Source organism: Brachionichthys hirsutus, unplaced genomic scaffold (genome assembly GCF_040956055.1).
Source record: "Brachionichthys hirsutus isolate HB-005 unplaced genomic scaffold, CSIRO-AGI_Bhir_v1 contig_1058, whole genome shotgun sequence".
NCBI classification, from domain to species: Eukaryota; Metazoa; Chordata; class Actinopteri; order Lophiiformes; family Brachionichthyidae; genus Brachionichthys; species Brachionichthys hirsutus.
The window spans coordinates 86,834-109,970 of record NW_027180478.1 but is presented as its reverse complement, the minus strand read 5'-3'; the positions used below and the strand labels follow the sequence as shown (position 1 = coordinate 109,970).

At 42.4% G+C, this 23,137-nt stretch overlaps 3 protein-coding genes across 3 annotated transcripts; 2 read left to right on the top strand and 1 right to left on the bottom strand.

Annotated features, from left to right (window-relative positions):
• The first annotated feature begins 4,193 nt into the window (after positions 1 to 4,193).
• On the top strand, positions 4,194 to 11,922 carry LOC137915238 (peroxisomal targeting signal 1 receptor-like). The gene is made up of 16 exons (XM_068758682.1): positions 4,194 to 4,307; positions 4,420 to 4,458; positions 4,554 to 4,671; positions 4,789 to 4,941; positions 5,047 to 5,131; positions 5,275 to 5,365; positions 5,624 to 5,746; positions 7,169 to 7,282; positions 7,668 to 7,751; positions 8,010 to 8,129; positions 8,282 to 8,425; positions 8,520 to 8,590; positions 9,613 to 9,834; positions 9,976 to 10,141; positions 10,236 to 10,393; positions 10,800 to 11,922. Exons 1-16 carry the CDS (start codon positions 4,194 to 4,196, stop codon positions 11,044 to 11,046), a joined length of 2,049 nt encoding a protein of 682 aa, XP_068614783.1. The 3' UTR covers positions 11,047 to 11,922.
• A 1,562-nt stretch (positions 11,923 to 13,484) lies between these two features.
• LOC137915246 (cell division cycle-associated protein 3-like) lies at positions 13,485 to 15,122 on the top strand. Its single transcript, XM_068758692.1, has 5 exons — positions 13,485 to 13,616; positions 13,700 to 13,820; positions 13,908 to 14,753; positions 14,824 to 14,891; positions 15,030 to 15,122. The coding sequence occupies exons 1-5, from the start codon at positions 13,485 to 13,487 to the stop codon at positions 15,120 to 15,122; spliced, it is 1,260 nt and encodes a 419-aa protein (XP_068614793.1).
• A 1,543-nt stretch (positions 15,123 to 16,665) lies between these two features.
• On the bottom strand, positions 16,666 to 18,807 carry LOC137915234 (guanine nucleotide-binding protein G(I)/G(S)/G(T) subunit beta-3-like). Its single transcript, XM_068758678.1, has 8 exons — positions 18,751 to 18,807; positions 18,464 to 18,609; positions 18,246 to 18,309; positions 17,697 to 17,859; positions 17,500 to 17,566; positions 17,194 to 17,395; positions 16,908 to 17,124; positions 16,666 to 16,801 (listed from the first exon to the last, which is right to left on the bottom strand). Exons 1-8 carry the CDS (start codon positions 18,805 to 18,807, stop codon positions 16,695 to 16,697), a joined length of 1,023 nt encoding a protein of 340 aa, XP_068614779.1. The 3' UTR covers positions 16,666 to 16,694.
• Positions 18,808 to 23,137: the final 4,330 nt, after the last annotated feature.

Genomic DNA, 23,137 nt, shown 5'->3' with positions numbered 1-23,137 from the left:
ATCCCGTTCTTTGTCTCAATATTAATCTTTACAAAATGAAATTTGGAAGAATCCATAGCATGCAGGCCTTGAACAGATGTCCAGGCAAAGAAACAAAGCCTTGATCCATGGCGCTGCACTTCCTTATTAAATTGACTCGAGAAGTCCATGCACAAGCTCTTCTCCCTCTTTGCATCCACTCGCCTCACATTTCTAAATCACCATTGAGCAGAAAGGTAATACACTGTGGGTCTGACATTACAGTCACTCTTCAGCATATTTATTAAATATAAAAATCCATGTTTGAAGGTATTTTTCTTTTGGTATTGTGATGACTTTAGCACTTCAGCGCTTGACTGTATCTTATGTGGGGCTGATGATTAGATGAGAAGATTTGAGGACTATCAACAACAATTTCCATGAGCTTTGTATTCTTGCAATATTCCATTGACACACAGTGAAGGCCTCAATGTGTTGAGCCCATGTCTGTGTGATTTCTGGGTCATATCAGAGCTTGTGCTGTCTTCAATAAACCTGAAGTCTAACAGCTCTGACACACACACACACACACACACACACACACACACACACACACACAGTGACTGCTGGAATGTCTAAATGAACCATCACTGCTTTTACAATAACTGCAAGGCATCTCATACAAACACATAAATGCTCACATGCACATCCCATAATGCTACCCCTGCTGTTTCCAGAATGTCAGCTCAGCTTGGGCAGTTTTTGATTGTAATGAATTTTCTGTACATATAATGATTAATATTATGATATTATTGTTATTACTATTACAATTGTTGCAGCCACACTTTTTCTGCGCATTATGTGAGGGAAGCAGATTATGATTTCCTTGTACTTCTAAATTGAGTATTTCATCTTTGCAGCATCAAAAAAACAGTACAATGATAATAACAGTACCGTAGTAGTGATAAAGATGATAATCCCTGGCTTGGTGAGTGTCTCTTAATTTGTGTGTAATATTGTTGTAATTTAAGAACTTGTCAATATCCGAATCACAGAAAAAGGAGGGCACAATGTTGTGATACTTAGATATGTCTCACTCATTTTATATTTCACAATTCTGTGTTACTTTTTCACATTTTATAAACTTTTTCCTCTTGTTTTCACTCCATCTGATATCTTTGGTTCAATGAATGTAAAACTGTGCGCCTCTCCTCACCCCCCCCCCCCCCCCCCCCCCCTTCCCTTTTCCCCTCACCTCTTTCTCTGTGTCTCTTGCTGTCTTTCTGTGTAGCCTATCAATGTGCAGTGCTAAACCTGTCAGTAAATAAAGCCCGTCGTTTCTGAGTGTGATGTTAAGAAGGAATAAACATTGCATTGATTAATAACTTATATTATTACTGTTACTATTGGCTCATTACCTGTAATTATTGATACAATGATGACATGGATTATGCTGACTAGCTGTTATGGTCAAAAAGAACAAAAATTCATAATAAAAACACAATATGAGATCTCCACGACAGAAAGTGTTCTTGTTAAAGACGATGGCATTGTAGAAAATAATTTTAAAAGCAACGTTATATATGAAAATGTACAAGAATTACATTTGTACCACACCACATTTATCTGAACCCGAGTTACCAGTCACTACTTTTCAAAATAAGATAAAAAACATAACATAAGATTTAAAAAAGAAGCCAACTACACTTGCAGTATTCAAGGTAAACACTGACAAAATACTGCTTCTACACTCCAACCACAGTAATATACAGGTGAGAGTAGTGTTCAGATCATTAAATAATAGAAGCTAACATAAAATATTATACAAAATTCTGTCTTAAGTTGTTAACGTAACGTCTTTAATCTTCCAGAAACACGCACACATTTACACTTACGTATATTACGTATTATACACCTGGCAACAACAGTTCGGTCTTTACGGCAAAAGTCTCCAGCGTTAAAACCTTTGCGTTGTTAAATTCTTCTCCGTCGGCCTCTCTACGTTTGTTTTTGTCGAGCGCCGACATCTTCGTACGTAAAGCTGTGCGAGAATACAAAACCCATCCAGGCGCTTAAGTGATCGGTGGAGGGGGTTTTGTGTTGTGGGTCATGGAGGCAGAAGGTAAATAAAGGAGAAGCGTCCGGAAGCCGAGTGCACAACAGCGGCTGGATTCAGACGGTTTCTGCCAGGATTTTCTGCGACAACTTTTAGAATCAGGCGGAAAAGGGCTGACCAGAGCCGGGGGGACTCCCAGCAGCTGCTGTCGGCGGTGAGATGAACATCACGCTACTCGCCTATTCATGCCTGCAACGACCTGTCCCCGACAGTAGCTAGCTAGCTAGTGCCATTAGCACCCTCTAGCTACATTCGCTTTTGTTGGAAGGGACGTCGTTGCTTGAATTCTTCTTCTTTTGGCTCGCTGGCGTTATTTTTAATGAACCACGTCGGCTATGGACACGTTAGCTTGATTGCGGTATGTAAAGCTAATAGCGCTGTTTGTGGTCAACACCACGGCTAGTGTCAGACACACAGAGCTACAAGTGCAAGCGAGGCTCTCCGTGCAGTTAGCCGGCTTGATACCAGTGGGTTGCTTTTAGGTGCGCAATGTGCCAAAGTTTGCATTTCGCCTTTGTTTTTGGAATAATTCCCGAAACCAGCTATCTCGCATTTTTTTAGTATATAGATGAGCGATTAAACATGACATAGTTGCCTGTCTGTGATGGCGTGTGTATTAATATCTCGTGTAATCCTCTTACATTGACCCTAATCATCATACAAACAGCTGAATGAATTGATATAAACTCCCCATTGTCTATTGGGTTTATTGGAAAATGCCGTTTACTGCCATTGCAATAACCAACTCAAGTACAGACTGTAAATAACACAAGATTTTTCCAAAATACAGCACAGAATGCTAGTTTTACCAACTTCTTATTGTCTCAAGACACTGAATGTTCAACTTTCTATGACGTATTTTCTTTTTGTGGTTTCCTTATACTTGATGGAATCCACCTGACCCTCTATACGCCAAAGGATTCCAGGGTCAGAGCAAGGACAGTAGCCCCAGAGCATCACTAAGCTACCAACGTGCCTACACTGTAGATACTGGATTCTCTTAAGCATACACTTCATTCTTCTTCCTAAAGACGTACCAGTCATCCATGGGTGAACGGGTTACATTTTGGTTTCATCACTCCACACAGCAGCATTCCCCTGGAGCTGACTACGTGCCTTTGGTCAAGATACGATGAGTGATTGGAAACGCACTTGTAGAATGAGCTCCCCTCCGGAATATTTTCTGTGGTGATGTTCAACGTACACCTCAATAATAGACATTCATCCATTCATTCATTTTCCAAACCGCTTTGTCCGTTACCGGGTCGCAGGGTGAGAGGCAGGGTACGCCAGTTCATCGCAGACACAGACAGACAATCATTCACACACTCACACCTGTGGGCAATTTAGTGGAACCAAATGCACCTAATTTGCATGATTTTTGGTGGAGGGAGGAAGCCGGAGAACCCGATAATAGACAGAGAATTAAATTTCTATTCCTGGCAATTCATTATGGAAATTGAAGCATTGCACATCCCTCCGGGGAGGTGGAACAAATAGAGTGGGCCAGCATGTACAACAGTCTGTCAGCTGTTCGTCGCTGGGTCTCGATGTAGGTCAGTCAGTTGAGCTGCAGAAGTAAAGAGTAAATAATTATTAGAATTTGTACTTTTGGAGGATCATGTAAGTGAACTTCAGATATGAAAAAGGGATGAAATAGAACTTAATATTGAAGGTGTGACTTAATACTGCATGCCGATGTATTTTTTATTATGTTTTATCAGCACGAAGCAGTGTTTTACGCATACATCTTTAATTTTTATTTATCGTAACCATGCCCTGTACATGACTTTAGTTTCCAAATTATTATAATTATAGCTAAATATATTTCCCGAATAAAACATTTGCAGGATGTGGGGATGGTTGCCATCCACGCACCAACATTGTCCCGAGCACTAATGTTTTTTCTAGGATTTTCTACTCCTTCCTTGGAAGCGTGATGTGTGTGCAGCACTCAGTCCTCATCTTCCAGTGATTATAGAAGTTTTGTATCCTGAGATGGTCGTAGGAGTCTGAACAGTTGTCATCTACAGCCGGGAGACAAACCTCGCAATGCATCCATTCATTTTCCTCGTGTTCTCAGGTGGTCTGAAAGGGTTTGCCTCGTCTCTCTATTGCCATGGCGATGCGGGAGTTGGTGGAGGCAGAGTGTGGGGGAGCCAACCCTCTCATGAAGTTGACTAGTCACATGACAAAGGAAGGCGGGGCATGGCAGCACCGCTCAACACCGACGGTGAGTAATTTGTATATGGAGGCGGACAACTTTTCGATAAACTAAATTTGCTCGTCGACAGCAGACGTAGCATTATTAGATCGTCACATTTTATTCCTTCATGCTTTCTCAGATTCCCCCCAGTGCTATAGAGATCACAACTGAGGAAGAGGTTTGTAACCATGGTTACTCTTTACATGTTCTAAAAGTCTTTAAAAAAAAACCCTTCTGTATTAGGTATGGTAACATGATTTCATTTTGCGCCAGCTGGTGAATGAGTTCCTTCAGACCCCCCCACGACCCCCACACACATTTGACATGGGTCAGCTGTTGGAGGAGATGCAGCAAATTGACCAGCAAAGCTACAGACAAGCTCCACAGAGGGGTACAAATACACGTTCATGTGTTTTGTGCATTAGTTTAATTTTTGTTGTATTTTTCTGACATGAGACAACACAAACTTTTTTCAGCTTCTTATGCACCATCTATTTCCTTGTCCTAGCTCCAGATGTGGCAGCATTGGCCCTGTCTGGTGACTGGGCAGCTGAGTTCATCTCAGGTTCTGGTCCCGACTCCGCCTCTGCTCCGGGGATCATCAATCTCGGTGATGCAGCAGATGCTGATTGGACGAGAGAATTTATTGATGAGGCTGCAGGTATCTTTATTTGTTTTAACTGTGCTTTCTTATGCTTGCAACATGCATCCTTAGTGAATCCTTGTATATGCTTAATGCTTTTATCCCCCCCCCCCCCTCTATCAGATCCTGGACGCTGGGCAGAGGAGTATCTGGAGCAGTCAGAGGAGAAGTTGTGGCTGGGAGACCTTGGAGACAAAGAGAATGACTGGTTAGGAGAGGGCTTTGGGGGACATGAATAATGTAAAAAATATCCAATAATAAAATGTATCTTTCTGATGTTCATCACAGTCAAAATGCAATGAAGGGTATTTAAATAAAGTGATTTATAACAGTGTTTTGTTACTTTGACAGGACAAAGGAGTATCAATCAGGAGAAGAGCTGAGGCAAGCCGCCAATGAACTTGTCTCGAAGGTTGATGACCCAAAGTTGAAGAACACAGAGGTGAGCAGTGACTGGATAGGATCGGATCTTATTTATACCATACTTCATTATTTTTACATATCTGACACCATTTCTTTGATCTATGTCTTTTTGTGGAGTGGTTCCCCGGAGGCAGAGTTTAGTGGCTATGTTGAATTCTATTGTTTACGTTTGGACAGCAACGTGTAGGCTTTGACATAAACTAGCGTAAATCTGATGATTTAGTAATGCTAAATACTTTTTTTTTGCTGTTGTTGTTTTTTTTTGACTGTTGTGTAGTTCCTGCGATTCATTAGGCAAATTGGCGAGGGCAGTGTGACAGTGGAGAGCAGAACAGACAAACAGCTCACAGATAAAGCTCAGGCCGAGGAGGCTCAGAGCTGGGCCTCCAACCTCAACCAGGTACGAGTTATTGCCCATTGAGGAGGGAATGGTTGCAACTGGGAATAGTGGTGGAGCACATGTGACTCATTATCCAAAGCTTTTCCAAACATGTAACCAAAAGCAGCTTCTTCATTCCCGTAACTTGGAAGTTCAATCTGCCCGGTGGTGCAGATGGAATTTGTGCAGCAATGAAACAAGTCTGCCTCTTTTCCTGTGCATTAAGTTCTTAAGGGTCACAGTCTAGCTCTACTTATTCCCATCTTGATTCAGTTTTCCTTCAGTTCCTGTCTTTGCTGAGGCTGTAATCAATCACACCATTCGCTTCACACAGAAATGTTCCCATCAAGTCATAAACTATAAAAGCCCGTTTCTGCCAAGCAAAAAAATAAAAATAAAAGTTAGTGATTAAAAATCTAAATCTGCATATCAATTCAGCCTCAATGTATGACGTAAAAATTAAAACAACATTACGTGCCTCATCAGTTTAACAAACTAAAGACGCAAGACGGCCCTTGAAAGCTGTGGTCGGTCAATTTGGAGAAAGGAGCCAGAATAACTTGATTTTAAGTGTTAAAGGAAACGAAACGCACAACATGCTGGTTTTTTAGTTGAATAAGTACATAAATAAATATTTTACTAACTGTTACTACACTGCTCGTCAAACATAAATCCAGAATAATATGAGCTACCTCAGGAAGGATAAGTGGGGTAATATAAACCTTCAGTCTAATTATATGGAAGCAGTTTGGGATGGTTATTGATTGATTGGAGTTTAGCATTTGATTATGACTCATCCTTTTTCCTTGTCCATATTCCAAATATTTTTGGAAGTGATTTTCTGCCTACACTGTAAACACTGCACTGTTATCATCCATCAACTCCTATATTGGCTGAAGAGCATGAGAGCAAAGCAGATTCACCCAGAACATATTGGACATCATGACAGACTTTAATAATCAGCAAGTCTTTTGGCAGAATAAAATGGAATGCCAAGTCCTTACACACCTCCTCTCTCGTGGTAAATCAATTACTGTCGCAAACTTGACCTTGTTGTTCCAAATAAACTTTGTATGTAGTTGCTCAATTTTTGAATCTACAACTAGATGATGCCAGTGACTGGAACATTACTGATACAAAACTGTTTCACAACCAACCCTTCATCTATTTTCTTTTATGATCTTGGCAGTTGGCGAGTGTTGCCCCCCCCCTCCGGCGTATCATTCACATCTGTCAAACTTGACTCCTTTATGTTTTATTGCCATCTAACGTTGCCATTTTCTTTCACATGCATTTTAACTCTGGGCTTGCCGCAACCACCCTTCATCTCAACCTCCTCCTCATTTAAACTGGTGCTGCTCCTTCGACCCCCTCAAAAACCTCAACTGTGCTCCCCTCCTTCAAAACGCCCTATTCCCACCTCGTCCTCGCCTAATGCCATAGTTCCTGGTGGAGACGGGGGGAGGGAGTCTTCCCTTGGAACCCCCAGAGAAGAATAAGAAGATTGAGACAGTTAAAGCTAAGCAAGCAGAGCAATGGGCCAAGGTCATCAGGCAGGTAGGGCCTCTGTAGTCATGGCAACGATAGGTAGTGTAGTAATTATATTATTTTTAAACTGAGTAGCAGCTTTTACTGTACTAAACTAGTATCGTACATTGAGCTTTTTCCTATGCCTAAATCATAAGACACACTTTTTTTTATTGTTATATAATATCTGTATATTTATTTTATTGCTGCTCGGTGCATTTCCTGGAAAAAAAGTTAGAGGAGTGAGAGAGAAGGAGCTTTTTCTGTAGTTTCTGGTTTCACCCTTGTCCTCCTTGTTCACTTCCTTCTGTTTTTCCCGTTTTAACGCCTCCATCCTCACCTCTAAGGACATTGATAGTAGCCAGAACCTGCTTACTCAAGTCAACCAGTCTTTCTGCTCTTCATCCCTGTGTAGGTGTCCCTGGACTCAGCTGAAGCCTGGGTGGATGAGTTTACCACAACAGGGACAGATTTCCAAGAAGCTAAAGCTGCTGTGGAGGTGTGACGCAAACAAATGATAAATGAATTTCAAATAGACTAGAATCGTAGCTGGTGACGCACACAACCCTTCGGAAATTAACTTGATCCTGTTTAAAAAACAGGAACAAACCAGTCTCAATTTAGTAATCGATCCAAAAAACTGGATCGGTATGCTCTTGTCAGTCTCCTAGAAAAGTAATGCTTGCGAAAGGTCTGGAACAGTATGTCATACGATGTGAGGAGACCATGAATTCATGATGCATTTCTGTCATGTCAGAGTGATGTGGATTTCTGGGAGAAGCTGCAGCAGGAGTGGGAGGAGATGGCTAAAAGGGATGCAGAGAGCCATCCCTGGCTGTCTGACTTTGATAAGCTGCTCAATACCTCCTATGACAAGGTAGCTTTCAGGCTGCTGAGCAGCCTGGCTCACTGCTCCAGGACTTTTCTTTGTTTACTTACAGCTCAACAGACACTGTGTTGATTCCTGATAATGCTGTGATGTGCACGTATGGTATTCTGAGCAGCACGCACATTGTTCTTGCGTCTCAGGGGTATCAGTTTGAAGACGAAAACCCCTACTTATCGCACCCAGACCCGCTGTCGGAGGGGGTGAAGCGGATGGAGGCAGGGGATATCCCAGGTGCGGTGCGGTTCTTTGAAAGTGCTGTACAGAAAGAACCAGACAACCAGCTGGTGAGACTCTTCTGACTTCAGTGATTGTCTGTTTTAATAGTAAATGTAAAAACACATTTAACTGTACGTGCATTTCTACTGATTTAAATTCCAGGCATGGCAGTATCTCGGATCCTGTCAGGCAGAAAATGAGCAAGAATTTGCTGCCATCAGCGCCCTCCGGAGGTGGGACATTAGAATTGCAAAATAATGGTATAAACTCATCACTTCAGAGGCAAAGCAAAGGCAAAATATCATTCGTATACTGTATCTGCATTTATAAAGCAGTTACGCTATCTATATATTAGTCATTTGTTTTCTTTAAATGTGCAGTTTTTAAATGTTTTAGTACTTATATAACTTATATAGGGGCAGTACGGTGGCGCTTGCCCCACAGCAAGAAGGTCCTTGGTTCGATTCCACCTGCAGCATTGCTGTGCAGAGTTTGTATGTTCTCCCTGTGTGTATGTGGGTTCTTTCCGGGTTCTCCGGGTTCCTCCCACCACTAATTCAATTAGGTGTATTGAGCATTCTAAATTGTCCATAGGCATGACTGTGAGAGTTAATGTTTGTCTGTGTGTGTCCCTGTGATAAACTGGGGTCTTATCCAGGTTGTACCGCCCACGCGGTGTCAGCTGGGATAGGCTCTGGTGTAAACTCGCGACCTGGATTTGGATAAGCGGCTGAAGACGACGCAAAGTCTGATCGTATACTAATATATGTTTAGACAGTACTAATATATTGAAATTGTCATTCATAGTTTAGTAGCTCTTTTACGAACTCCATGCCTGCAGGTGCTTTTCTGCTGCCTGTTTTGAGTAAACATCCATTAAAATATTTTTAATAGTCTCATAAAAAGCGAACTCAGTGAGTCATGGAAATAGATTTCTTCAGGGTAAAGTGTTTTAACTATAGAAGTCTTTGATGTGCAACAAAACGTTGTATCCAGTGACATTTTATAAACCAGATCCCAGGTCTGAAAGGCACGTTGTCTAGACCCGATATCATCCACTGAGGAAGCCGCATCTTGAGCAGATAGAAATACTAAGACCATGTTCCCTGCAGGAGTGCTGCCTCTGCACCCTTTAGGACGCTCCTGTCACCTGATTTATATTAAGGGTTTGGCAATAAATAATATCCGTTTATCTTAACAATAACGATATGATGTTCTTCTTTCCTCTTCCCATTGCCACCTCTTTCGTCATTAGATGCGTAGAACTGAAGAATGGCAACCTGACTGCTCTGATGGCGTTAGCCGTCAGTTTCACCAATGAGTCGCTACATCGACAAGCCTGTGAGACTCTTCGCGACTGGCTGAAGCACAATCCAAAATACCGTTCCGTGTGGGAGCAGAATGAGCGAGAGCGCCTGAAGGATGCTGCCACAGAACGGGGCAAGGAAAGAGAGCGGTTCGGCTCGCTGCTGCCAGAGTGAGTGTCCCAAACGCCATGGAGAATGATTTCAGCTTTTAAATGCAGCAAGCAGATTCAGCGTTAGTTAGAAGTTAGTCTAAAACAAATGTGATATTGTGCTTTATTCTGTTTGACCCTGTCTTTGCTTATCCTCTTCAGGTCTTTGTTCACAGATGTCCAGTCCCTGTTCCTGCATGCAGCCAACGCCGACCCCGTGCAGGTGGACCCTCAGCTACAGTGTGGTCTGGGAGTTCTCTTCAACCTCAGCGGGGAGTACGACAAGGCAGTGGACTGCTTCAGCGCTGCTCTGTCTGTCACCCCACAGGTTGGTGTAGAACCTGAGTACTCAAAAGTCTCTTGTCTTCCTGTATATAATGTTTGTGTCTGAGCTTTCACTTGATTTCTTTGGTGCCCATTAGGACTACCTGCTGTGGAATAAGTTGGGTGCCACACTTGCTAATGGAAGCCGCTCGGAGGAAGCAGTGGCCGCCTACAGGAGGGCTCTGGAGCTGCAGCCGGGTTTCGTCCGCAGTCGCTACAACTTGGGAATCAGCTGTGTCAACCTGGGAGCTCACAGGTGAGGAAGCCACGTTCACCAAAAATGTCGAGATGTTTCTTTCTTAAACTTATGTATTATCCAATTATCCGTTTTAAAGTGTGACTTCACTTCACTATGTTTAATGAATCTGAAGAACAAAGAATTTACCATTTACTCTGAGATAGATTTGAGAAACATCTGCTTTATCAGAATTTTTTTTGTTTTTTGTAATTGGATTTGATTATTACATATTATATACAAAATTTCTCAAAAGTTGTGTCATTCAAGAGAACAGGAAGGTCTCTCCAAATGTTTGTTTCAGGATCACCATATGTTACTCCAACTGTTATTTATCTTTCAGGGATCAAAGTCATTTGCAAAAGAAAATGGAATTTGCTGCTTTTTCATCTCATTTCAATCTCCCGATCTCTTATTTTATCCTCAGGGAGGCAGTGGAGCACTTTCTCGAGGCTTTATCTTTACAGCGCCAGGCCGCCGGGGACGGGGCGAGAGCCGCAAGGGGTCCTGGAGGTGCTGCAGCCACCTTAATGTCGGACAACATCTGGTCCACCCTGCGCATGGCTCTTAGCATGATGGGAGAGAGCTCTCTGTACAATGCTGCTGACCACCGGGACTTAGACACATTGCTGGCTCACTTCTGCCAAAGAGAGGTGGAAGGTGGGTCTGAATGAGGATTATCCAGGGGGTGGGGACCCATCGAGTGCGAGTGTGCTTCACGGGGAGATAAATGCCTGGGCGACTGAATGAAGCGCAGAGGAATCAGAGCGGCCCCTCCTCCACGGAAATGGAGGGAAGACGCTGTCATTTGTTCACCATCTTGGAGACATTATCTTGTGATCGGGCGAACTTCAATGACTTTTGTTAAACGAAGCCCCGCTGAGGATGCAGCCAGCAGTAACTCGGTCACGTTACTGCATCTCAAATGATTGACAGTCAGTTTTCCTCCTTTTCAATTGATATGCAGACCTTGGAAATTTGAAGAAAATAAATGATTACGTATTGATGAATCGATTCTGTATTCAACAATAAACAGTTAAGTTCATCATGTTTAACGTTGTACTCACTACAGTTATGTAAATTAAAGGTGCAGTATTGCTGTAGCATAGCAGTATAGAGTCCAAACTCCAACTAGAAGCCACTTCTTTTTTGCAAGTATTTAATTTTGTAGCAATCAGATATCAGCCATGATTATGAAATAAAATCCAGCCGAACTGTTACTGTTATGGTAAGGTGTGTGTGTGTGTGTGTGTGTGTGTGTGTGTGTGTGTGTGTGTGTGTGCGTGTGAGAGAGAGAGTAGTTTGGGTTGAGTATTAATCATGAATTGAATGAAAAGGTCATACTGTATTATCATTGAGAATGATTTCTTTGGGCTCCTCCCCCTCATGCTCATATTCATATCGCTCTTGTAAAACGATTTGCTTCATTGTAAATTAATGCTATTTGCCATTTTGTGTACTGTAACATAATTGTTGCACTATAAGTGTTTTCAGGCCAGTTAAATGCTGACCTCGATGTTTAATTTCATATTCAGCAATAAAGCTTTGATTCCAAACATGCTTGTGTTGCTGAATACGTAAAAGTAAGTATGGAGTTAACCTAGTTAACAAGTCTTTATAAAGATAGTGTCATATTGTAGATGTAGAATCTCATTTTATTGTATATTGCCAAGTGCATTGGTCTTACTTTGCACACACTGCTTACAAAAATAAATACATGTATTTATTCAGCACATACAATAAGAAATATGTAGCAGTCGGAGAGAGAACATCTCAGGCTACATTATAACTAACCATCATTACCCTGAATATAACAAGTGTGATGTCAACATGATGATGCTGCTGAATTTAGATCTTTAGATCTGTATAGTTTAACAAATTGTGTTTATTTCCATTATGATTTAACTACTAAAGTATGATTTTCTATCATGGCAATATCTGAATATTTTTCATCTAGGTGTAAATTTGCACCTTTCACAGACATGAAATCATCTTAAATAAATCTGAATCTGCATTATTTCAGCTGCAAATTGGTGATACTTGTGTCTTCACCTCTGGACATTACTGTTCTAAAGCACATTTCCTCTTCCACGTGTTTATCTTTCTGATCTTTGAATACTGATGATGAATATTGAGCAGTAAAAATCCTCAATAATTCTGTTTGAACGCCTGCCTCCATGTTTTAAGATTTGTTAAGCATAAGGATACTTTTCCATGAATACTGTAGAATTTATATGTTTGTGTTTTTTGTGTGAATCTTCGGATCACTTGGCCTGGAAGATTCAAATTTCATTTATCTCCTTCGACATGATAAACAACGCTTGCTTTATTTCTGAAATTGTAATTTTGTATCGGCATTTGTACATGTATTTTGTACATCCCGGCCACCGTAGGTACCAGTGGAGGAACTTTAACCTAAAATCAGTTGTCCACGCCCAGTTTTGACAACATGGTGCTTTTGGCCAATCAGCACTGAGCTAATGGGAACAACGTTCACGCTGATTGGTCAGTTCAAAAATAACAGCATGCATCCGTGCTATTTAAATGTTTTAAATTAAACGTTTCTCGTGTTGTTAACTGAGGATACGTGAAAGGAGTATCTCGTCGTCCTCAACTGTGCGCTTCAGGTAATGTTTGTTGTTAGTCTGGCACGGTCAAAGACATTACGCTTCCATGCTTGACATCAATGTTTATAGTTAATAATGTTTTTTAGGGCGAAATCAAGAAACGCGTGTAGTTTTGCCGAGCTAGTTTGCGCTTAAATGTTCTAATCAGTTCGTGAAGGTTGTGCTAAAGGTAACAATGCTAGTAGGAATGTTATCCTTCCTTGTTTATGAGCATTGCTTTGACAGTAAATAAGTGTTAAAACATTGGCTTTCATGTATTATCTTTTTAATGGGCGGTAAGTTAATTTGTACTAACAAGTAACACCAAACTGTCGTACAGGCAATAAGTTAAATTATGTTTATATATTTTTAGTAGTGTGGAAATGTGCCCAAGTATTTTATTTGCATTAAACTCTCTGAATTCTGCACGTAATTTTTGCAAGTTTTAAAGAGTTTTCGTTTCCAAAACTCTTCTGTTTTAAACCAGACCGCTTTAAATCAGTAGCATGGGGTCCTTTAAGAGCAAGGAAGCAGCGTCTTCACCAGCGATGCCACAGCCAGCCATCAAGAACAATCGAGTGAGCCGCCTGATGGATCCACGCTCTCCTTCGACGGAAGTCGACCGAACACCCATTCAGGTCGGTTACCAGACATGCTGTGAGCTGCGTGGAATGGTTTAATCGCACGCTACCGGTACTCAATCCAAAAATTATGTTCTTAGGTTAATGGGCTTGTGCCAAAAGCCGTCGCGGATGCAAAAGCCGAATGTCCTGTGGCGTTCACGGACCCCCGCTCACCCACGTTTGGCGTTACGCGCACCCCTGTCAGAGACATCATAAGAGGTGACTATTTGGTAATGAATAACTTTCATTTTGGCGTGACTCGTGGAAATGACCCGTAATATTGTTTCCTTCCGTTTATCCTTGCAGCGACGGTTGGCTCCTACGCTCGCCGTCTGGGCTTGCTGTTCCACAATGAGGCAGAAGGCAAAGTCCCTCAAAAAGACTTCAAGGGTGAAGAACTGGCTTCCACCGATTCCCTCCAGCCTCCTCTAAAGCAGTGTTCCCTCGACTCTGAGGCCGAGCAGGCGAATCTTCTGGTCACCCCTGTAATGCCTCCTCTCCAGTCTGTTGCCGACGCAAGCCCCTTTGTGCTTCTTCAGCAGCCCCAATTTGAGGTGGAGCTGGAGACCGAAGACTTGAGCCTGGAGGAGGCTGAAGAAGCAAAGGAGTCCCCTCTTCACAAGAGACTAAGCTTGAGTCTGATAACTTGTCATGAGGGAGCAACGTCGTCCCAGGTTTATGCTGAGGTGCATTACGATGGCGCGTCGTCTCCAGTACAGAGTCCAGGAAAGGACTTACCTGGGGATGGTGTTGATCATTCGTACGCCCTTCCATTGATCACTCTTAAGACTGAGTCTGACGAACCCACCGTTGCAGATTGTTCACCAGCTCAAGTGTCAGAGGAAGCGGAACACGCGGCGTCCACATTGCCCTCTGCTCCCACTCTGTCAGATCAATTAAACGTCCTCCGCTTGGCGGAGCCACGACCCGACACCAGCATCCACCGCCCCTTTCTGGAAGCGGGGAGGAGCCCCAGCACGGTCGTGTTAAAGCCACAGTGGTTGGGAAAAGGCTTCGGTGCCACTGGGCAAAGAGCTCGAGGCGTGCAGGGATACGGTGGAAGAGGAAGTTCCTCTGCTCTTGCTGTGGCTGTGAAGAATATGGCCAATGAGAAGGTGGAACCGCCTGTCAGACGAATCCAGACAGGTACGCGTAAAAAGCTTTGGCATCTCATTGTCTCATAACAAAATCCATGTTGTTAATGTTTCTGTTCTCTTTCAAGACAATGAGGGTCGCTCCCCATTGCAAATCCTGAGGGAAACGAACTCGCCCAGGATCCAGCGTCCTCAGGTACTGCCACGCACTGACACTTTGATAGGGATACCGACTGCTCTTGTTTACTGAATATTAATTTTGAGACGTTTACAATGATTTGGGATTTTTTTTTTTTAATTCAGTCAACTAAAGTAATGTGTCTTGTTTTTCCAGAAGAAGCTGAAGGTGTCTACTCCTGATAGGCAGAGGCTCGGACAGATGGACCTCAGGACGCTGTCAGTCTCCTTTGATAAGGAGAATAGATGATCCACTGCATTGAACAAGATTCAGTATCTACATTTCTGCTTCTTTTATTGTCTCTTAAAACAAGCTTATATATGTACAGTTTTTTTTAATTGACGTCTTGGTTATACTGTATCGCTTTACTTCAACTTCAGGTATTTTTCTGTCCTGTTCTCTCGTGTATATAAATAAAATTCTGATGCATAATCTAATCGCTGTATTTTGTATTGCTTTTTTTGGGCTGATTCTGAAACGCCAAACTTGCAACATTCCTAGATTCAGGTTCCCTGCAAAGAGGGCAAATGAAATGAACACTAAATGTGTTAATCTAGTGAACACTGCAAATTTTCATTGAATTGGATTTGCCGTTTAAATTATTTTGACACATCAGTTGATGCCTTTTTAACCTATTTTCATTCATTCTTGAGCATTTTAGAATTAAGTATTAAATACTAGAGTTGAGACTATAATCTGTGAAAATTTTCTTGGGCTGATAAATATAAATGTCCTAAAAATTCTGATGTATTTAATGTCTGACTCCATGTCCACTGCCGTAATCAACTTTTTGGAAGCAAAATTCTTAAGTCTGCCCACCAGAAATTAAAGTCAAAAACATTTAATGCAGAATCCCATTTTATTAGTCGTTTTAAAAACTGCAGTATTGCAAGTTGTGGAAAAGATGCAGTATTAATTTGTTTCAAAACTTACAGGATTTCTTGTTTTCATGTTCACAACTCTTCAAGTTTATTTCGTACTCTTGGTGAGGAAAAGGTAAGCAGTCGTACAGACTCGTGTGCACATTAAACCATCTAAAAACACTCATACCAACGTCCGCCTGAGACAAATGGGTCATTTTTTTTTTTGTAAGTGCTTAGTGAGCCATGGTAACGATTTTATTATCCCATCTGCCACTTTTTGACCAAAGCACTTTTCAGGTCTAGCTACTCGGGGGGGGATTAGACCAAACGATGAGACCCATATTCTGCCATCAATCACTCACAAAACAGCCCAAACACTAATATAGACATCTGCAAACTAAAACTCTATTTTAATTAATATTAGAAAATGAAACTTAAGTAAATATAAGCATGCAGGGAATCTATGAAAACTAAGAACAAATTAGTCTCAAACAAAAACACTCGCATGATTCATATGACAACTTATGCTTGGATATAAAACACAGCATATAGTAGCTACTGTGAACCTACATCTTGACACATTTTCTTCTATCATCCAGTGTGCTACCATTTCCATGCTGGTATCTGCTCTCATTGGGTGATCTCTCAAAGTTACTGCCATAAATGTGTTATGGATTTCAATGTGATCTATAAAACTTAAAAGGAATGTTCTTTTCTGAGACCTCAACAATATGTGCCACCCAAAATCCCCCCCTGGTAACGTGAAAAGAAAGGTGAGAGCGCAATGTGACAAGAGAGGAGGAAATCTTCACATTACAAACCAACGTCAGATAGGACTTGGCACAATTGAAATACCCTCTTCTCACCCCATGCAGCTCCCATTGCCCCTCATTCCCTCCCTCAAGCTCTTTTTTTCCTCCAATCTTCTTTGCCTCCTGCTTGGTAGCAAGGAATAGCTTCAGTTCCATATTTTGAGGAAGCTGTCCCAGGATCCTGTGCAGCATGCCATGCCATCTGAGGACACTCCGATGCAGCTCACTCTGTTATCGTGGCCGGCCAGCGCTCCTGGACCACAGCACAGAAGAAAAAAAAAAAACATCATATGATCTGCAAAAAGTGTCATTTCTGACCGATCCCCATAATAGAAGAGAGACTCTGAACCTGTACTCACCCACTCTCTCAGCTTGAAGCGTGTCCCAAATGTTGACATTAAAATCATCATAGCCAGCGAGTAGCAGGCGTCCAGACAGGGACGAGGCCAGGGAGGTCACCCCACACATGATGCTGGAGTCCTGGTAGGTGATGAGCTCCTGGTCCGCCCGTAGGTCAAACAGCTTACAGGTGGCATCATCTGACCCTGTTATCACCGCGGTACCACTGGGAAAGAACTGCAATAGCGACAGAGCGATCAGAAACTGGGCCCTCCTTTGAGCATCTCAAACAGAAAGGATCCTCACCCCGATAGCATTGATGTCACTTTCATGGCCCCCGAAGGTCTGTCTGCATGTGCCCTCCCTGATGTCCCACAGCTTGGCCGTGAAGTCACAAGCCCCTGAAATGAAAAACTTGTAGTCTGGGGACACAGCTAGCGACATGCAGTCTCCCTGGTGTCCCGCAAAGATGGTCTTCTCGGTCCCTGTCTCAATGTCCCATAGCACACTGGAGGAGGAGACAGACCAGAAGCGGTGTTTGTTTCTGTTTTATCTACAGAGAACCGGTTTGCAAGATACTTTTCAAACGGGTTAAACATGATATATTCTCACCAAGTGCAGTCTCCAGAGCTGGTGATGATTTCACTGTCACTGAGGAAACGACAGCAGGACAGGTAGCCTGATCGAGTAAAAAAAAAAAAAAAAACGAGGCACAGCGCAAGTAAGGAAAACAGAAGTCCCACCAGGACATCAAATGTAGAAGCATCAGCGACTTTAAGAGATCACGTTTCCGAGCCGTGTCGTCCTACCTGTGTGCGCTGCCAGCTCACGCATGACCTTGACATTTCCATCCTTGCCCTTGAGGTTGTAGATTGAGCACATGTTGTCCAGACCGCCACAAGCCACTAGGTTCCCCGAAGGCGCATAAGAACAAGTCATCACCCACGATGACTTGAGAGGGATGGCGTTCACCTGGAGACATAGAAAAGACACGGGAAAAGTCTTCTGTAAGCGCTGAAAGGAAATAAACTCCAATTTATAGAGTTTTCAATAAAAATATTTTTTGTTTGAATTTGCCTTTAATGCTAGTAGATGGGTCTTTGTTAAAATTATTGTAATTATTATAAAACACACAACCCCCCCCCCCTCCTTTTAAACGATTGAGTCTTGCTTGTCTACTTCTTAGTATTTGATGTTTTAGAGAAATATTTGTTTTCAGGCGCTTTAGGGCTTGTGGGTTGCGTGTGCACTTCTATTGGCTCAAGGTTGGATCTACACTGCAAGGCTTAATCCTCAGTGTCAACTAAAAAGTTTGCATTACTAGAATCCTAAACCGTCGCTGCTTCGTTGTGTCTCACCTTGTTGGTTGTAATCGTGTCCCACACGATGAGTTTTCCATCTTGTGAGGCACTGACACACAGCCTGATGTTAGGACAAACAATGAAACAGGGAAAGAAAGCGACATATAAGCATTTCGTGACGCTCCAAATTTGAACAGACCCCTCCCACAGCCTGGACGTGAAATAAAGCCGCAGGTGTTCTTTAAATCATGTGTGCAATTTGCTGTGCATTTTACTTGGACTCAGCACCCCAGTGCATTGCATAGATCTTAGCAAGGTGACCCCGTAGTGTTTTCCTGGTCTTCATTTGGACCCGAGCCACCACGGTGGTCCCTGCTGCCGCTTCCTGCAGTGTGGTGTCCTGCACGGCCTTACGAGCTGCCTGGAGAACACACACACACAGTCTGGTTCCGACTACTGGGCTAAAATGTAATTACGAATAATATTCATCATAGTCACATCATGTCACAGTGGAGAACTACATGTCTCTCCCTCTAATAAAGGTGCTGCTGGGCCTACTGACAGTGATCTGATCCTTGAGACTGTCTGCTTCCTTTCGCAGTTCCTCCATTTCACCCATGGCGATGTCACCAGTGGAGACAGTGAGAGATGGCAAGAAAAGCAGATAATCCTGAAAGGTAGCAAAATGGCAGAGAGACAACCCCCCCCCCCCAAAAAAAAAAAATTAGAATTCCACCTCTATGAATTCAATTCAACAACAGATATTCTTTCTAGCATTGGCCGGACACTCATTTATAGATTTTGCCTGCTCTGATCTGAACGGAATTGAATTCTTCCCATCTCCGGTCTCTGACCAAAGTGTGTTTTTGCAAGTCAAAACTGCCCTCGTCTACTTTGCAAACTTTCGTAAACCCACGGAAGCACACGCACAGGAACTCACAGGAACACACCTACTCTTACATTGGTTTATGCATGTACACACAGACAGTATGAATGTTTAAGCATGGCATTCAGAGGCAGTACCCGCTCGTTAGCGTATGTGACACACACACACACGCACCCTCACCCTGAATGTACACACAAACCGGTATGTCCTGTAATAATGTCATTAGAGGAGCCGGCCGCTTGTCACTGTACGATAAATTCCCAAACAATGAATGCCATCAGCAATCCAGAGAGCCTTCGCCTGTTGCTGGTGGCTATTGAATTTAGTAATGCCGTGATTAAATATGGAATGTTTAGCAGTCACCAATCACCTAATGGACAAAGAAGCACAGTGTGATAACTGTAATCAAGGGACAGTTAAAAAGGCAGAGTCCTGATCTCAGGCTGATTTTACATTAGTTCACCTCGGCGATAACAGATGTTACAAAGAGCTTTTCTTTCTTTGAATAAAAAATAGATGTCTTAATCTTACCTTGAAAACTGATGAGAGGGAATACTCGGGCTGATCTTTTTGTTTGCCTACCTGTGGCAATAGCTCTCTTGCTCTCTCGCTCTCTATTTGAATGACTGTCCCTGTCACAACACATGACCCAGCTGATTTGCTTCTAATTTGTTTGACGTGAAAAGGAGAGGAAGGAGAGAACGAGGGAGTGACTCTTTGGAGGAGTTCAGATGGTTTATTATTGGGCTCTAACTTTTGCTGATGATGGATGATGACCTGAAAACACATTAAAATGAAATCGAAACGGCTTATGATTTATGGCGATTATAGCATTGTAGTTTTCCAAACAGCAAGGGCATGGCTGCCCCGCCTTTAGCTGCTGAGGAAGTTGGAAACTGGATTTTAGGTCTTTGTCCCAGATGGTAAATTGCTTTGATAATAAGTGTTGTAATGAATGCTTCAGCGTTTGAGTCGTGCTATTACCCTTTTGCCATTCTGTTCCGGGGAAGCTGCCATTGTTCCATGTGATTAAATGACAGCTAGGTGGGTGACGAAGTGCATTAGTGCATCAGGGGAGAAGAGAGGGAGGCAGGAGAGTGAGATTTAAATCTGACTGACTGAGTTTTTAAGGGAAGCCTTTTGAATCAAATCTGCTCTCATCCGATTACTGAATGCTCTTTGCATCTGGGTATGAGATGGAGAAATGGAATGGGGGGGGGGGGCAATAGTGGGATGAGAGTTATGGAGGGAGCAGGTGGAGGATCTCGACTGGGACGCTGAAAGTGTTGTGAGGCTGGAAATCAGTGACAGGTTTTTTCAAACAGACTGGGTAACTGTGGCCTCATGCAGGTTGCATCTTCACCACAGATGAGAGGTAGCAACCAAAAAAATAAAATAAAATAATTCAGTTCTTGTTTATTTGACCTGAAATGAACAGATTAGTATTGTCTCCTAGTATTTCCTAAAAAGAGATGGATGCTATGATGTCTGTTCTGGGTGCATAAGGCGATGAAATGTTGTATATCAATAATCAGACTGTATTTATTGTAATTACACTTTTTTTTTTATAAAATAACATTTCTGTAAGCCGCTAGAAGCCCTTGATTCACCCAAAAAAAATAAAACAAATGTGTCTTGTTATTTTATCCATCATAAAATAACAAGACACCATCATTACCATTTCAACAGGGATTATTCTATTATCATTTACCGGTAAATTATATTTACCATCGTGAAGATTTTCTTCCCATAAAGCCATAAAGTTGATGACATACAAGTGCGTTAGAATTTTAAAGCTCATCTCCGTGTACCATGTCAGAATATTTAACTGCAAATACGCGTAACTATAAGATTGCAAGCATATGGTGTTAAAAAATTAGCAGCTTTTTCATTGAAGAAATATTATTTTTTAAGTCAGGATTCATCATCACAGCAATCATTCAGTTTTGCCACCTATAAAGCCAGTTTTTTAACAGAATAATTTCTGGTCACAAATTTCCAAAAAATTCCCAAGCCAATTCTTATCACATGACCATCCACTTACTGATCAGGTGTCTCCTTTCAATGTGACCGGCAGATCTTTTAATCAATGTTCCTCCAGCGGTCTCCCTCTGCTTGCAGTCATAAGTTGAGCCCGCCTGTTAAAGCACTTTCTCCCACTCATTCACTTTTGGTATCACACACAGCAGAATATCCCTCCACTGCTCCTATGAGGAACAGATGAGGATTGGAGGGATGAAGGGAGATCAGCAATCAAGGGATAAACTCCAGGATGGACAGAAAGAGGGGTGGGGGTAAAAAGAGACAGAGACGGAGAGGAGACATTGGGGCGGGTGGGGGGGGGGGGGGGACCAAACAAGGTGCAAAATGTGGTTAAAGGGTCACAAGACATGAGCTGGGTTAAATCCGATTCAAAAACTAGGATGGAAATCATGGAGGGGAGGGGAAGGAAGATAAATAGAGGCCCAGAGAACATGGCTTTTTATGGTGCTGGGGTCGTCTTTAACGGATCCGTGACTGACGAGAGGGTTTGTGTTTCGTAAACCCAAGGTGAAGCTAATATTAGAATGGCAGAAGCAGAGATCAGACTGGTGACGCAGAGTTACTGTGGGTTTCAGGAGAGAGATCTTTATGGTTCATTCCTAGTATGCAGTTTCACCAGGTACGGATGCTTACGTGAACAGGGTTCAAGCTTTGTACTACTCTCATTGGCTTACAGTCTGTCCTTAGGGGTGCTTCATCCCACCTCCTGTTCAACCCAAGACTGCAGAGAGGTCTTCCAATCCCGTCTCCGGTGCCCTCCTCCGTCTGTTAGACAGCGTGCAACTCACCGCTGCACATGATCTGTCGTTATCTAACAAAGAAAATCACGTGCATTGGCTATGAAATCGCACTCACGGTCATGAGCACTTCCAGCACCACGCATCAAAGTTAAATGTACTATGCTGAACAAATAGAATCGAAATCCCCCTGTTTGTTTCTGTGGAGACCCTTTCCTCTGTACTACACCTTTGAATGATATGTTTTCAAGCATAATGGCACACCCTCGGTACTTACTAATTTTACATCGTGTCTCAGACCACAGAGTAACCTAAGGTTACACATAAAGACGTAATTACACAGGCTTGCAACATGTCGAAGGTGTAATTACATGTGTTTGTACTCTGGTGCATTTTTACTGACATTTGCAGCACTTTGAAAAGCCTTTGGCGAAGTTTATTTTGCATCTTTTCCCGTGTGAAACAGAAGCCATGTCGAAATTAGAAATTAGCCACAGTAGACTTTTATTATGCTACCTCCTACTTCTTTTAAACATTTTGACTTTTTTGCTCACTCAAGCGCAGCAGCAGAGACAGAAGCAGACTGACTGAGATTAATGAGCTGGGCTGGAATTCAAAGAAATGGCATTTGAGAGCCGTGAAATGCATCACAGAACGGATTAAAAAATAAAGACAAAGAAGGATTTGTTAGCATCCAAACATGCACTACTCACTACAAAGGCAAAGCGAGTGTGTTATCTTAGTTCAAAGCAACGATGTTTTGATCTCTGCTGTTATTTTTAGCATCGCTGCAGTTTATCCGATATTTTTAAAGTTATTGTTGGACGAGTGTATTTTTAGTCTGTAATTCCTGAAAAGGGCCGGGATATCTATGATGCATTATATAGACAGAACACCCACTTCAGAGAGGATTAACGCAGACTTTCAGGGTGCTGCGTGGTTTCAGCAAGTTAGGGAGGGAAGAGGTTAAAGCCAAGACTCCATTAAACAACCCCGCCGACCCAATTCTGCAGCAGTGGGGGGGTTACAACACAGAGGGGAGTGAGAGTGTTAATATGGGCTGTAAACAGTACTTGACTCAGTTCCTAATGCACTAAAGGGGGGGGGGCTGGCTGTAATGGGAAGGATAAGGTGGAAGTGGTTGAGCGGGTGACGCTCCACGGTAGACGTGAATGATTAAATCATCTCTTGCTGGATTAACATTCCATATTTTAAATGGGAGATTTTTTAAGCTTCATAAACAAATGCACTCATTTATGAGAGATTACTGGTAATCTCGCTCT

Excerpts from the sequence above, each read along its gene's own strand:
- LOC137915234 (XM_068758678.1), bottom strand. The coding sequence starts at position 18,807 with ATGGGTGAAATGGAGGAACTGCGAAAGGAAGCAGACAGTCTCAAGGAT. Across the intron at positions 17,396-17,499 it reads AGCTCTGGAGACTGCACTTG|TGTGCTATGGGACATTGAGA; the intron begins GTGAGAATATAT and ends CTCCTCCTCCAG. Across the intron at positions 16,802-16,907 it reads GCTTCAAGCTGAGAGAGTGG|GAGCGCTGGCCGGCCACGAT; the intron begins GTGAGTACAGGT and ends GCTGTGGTCCAG.
- LOC137915238 (XM_068758682.1), top strand. The coding sequence starts at position 4,194 with ATGGCGATGCGGGAGTTGGTGGAGGCAGAGTGTGGGGGAGCCAACCCT. Across the intron at positions 4,308-4,419 it reads AGCACCGCTCAACACCGACG|ATTCCCCCCAGTGCTATAGA; the intron begins GTGAGTAATTTG and ends ATGCTTTCTCAG. Across the intron at positions 10,142-10,235 it reads CTCTGTCTGTCACCCCACAG|GACTACCTGCTGTGGAATAA; the intron begins GTTGGTGTAGAA and ends GGTGCCCATTAG.
- LOC137915246 (XM_068758692.1), top strand. The coding sequence starts at position 13,485 with ATGGGGTCCTTTAAGAGCAAGGAAGCAGCGTCTTCACCAGCGATGCCA. Across the intron at positions 13,821-13,907 it reads TGTCAGAGACATCATAAGAG|CGACGGTTGGCTCCTACGCT; the intron begins GTGACTATTTGG and ends TTATCCTTGCAG. Across the intron at positions 14,892-15,029 it reads CCAGGATCCAGCGTCCTCAG|AAGAAGCTGAAGGTGTCTAC; the intron begins GTACTGCCACGC and ends TTGTTTTTCCAG.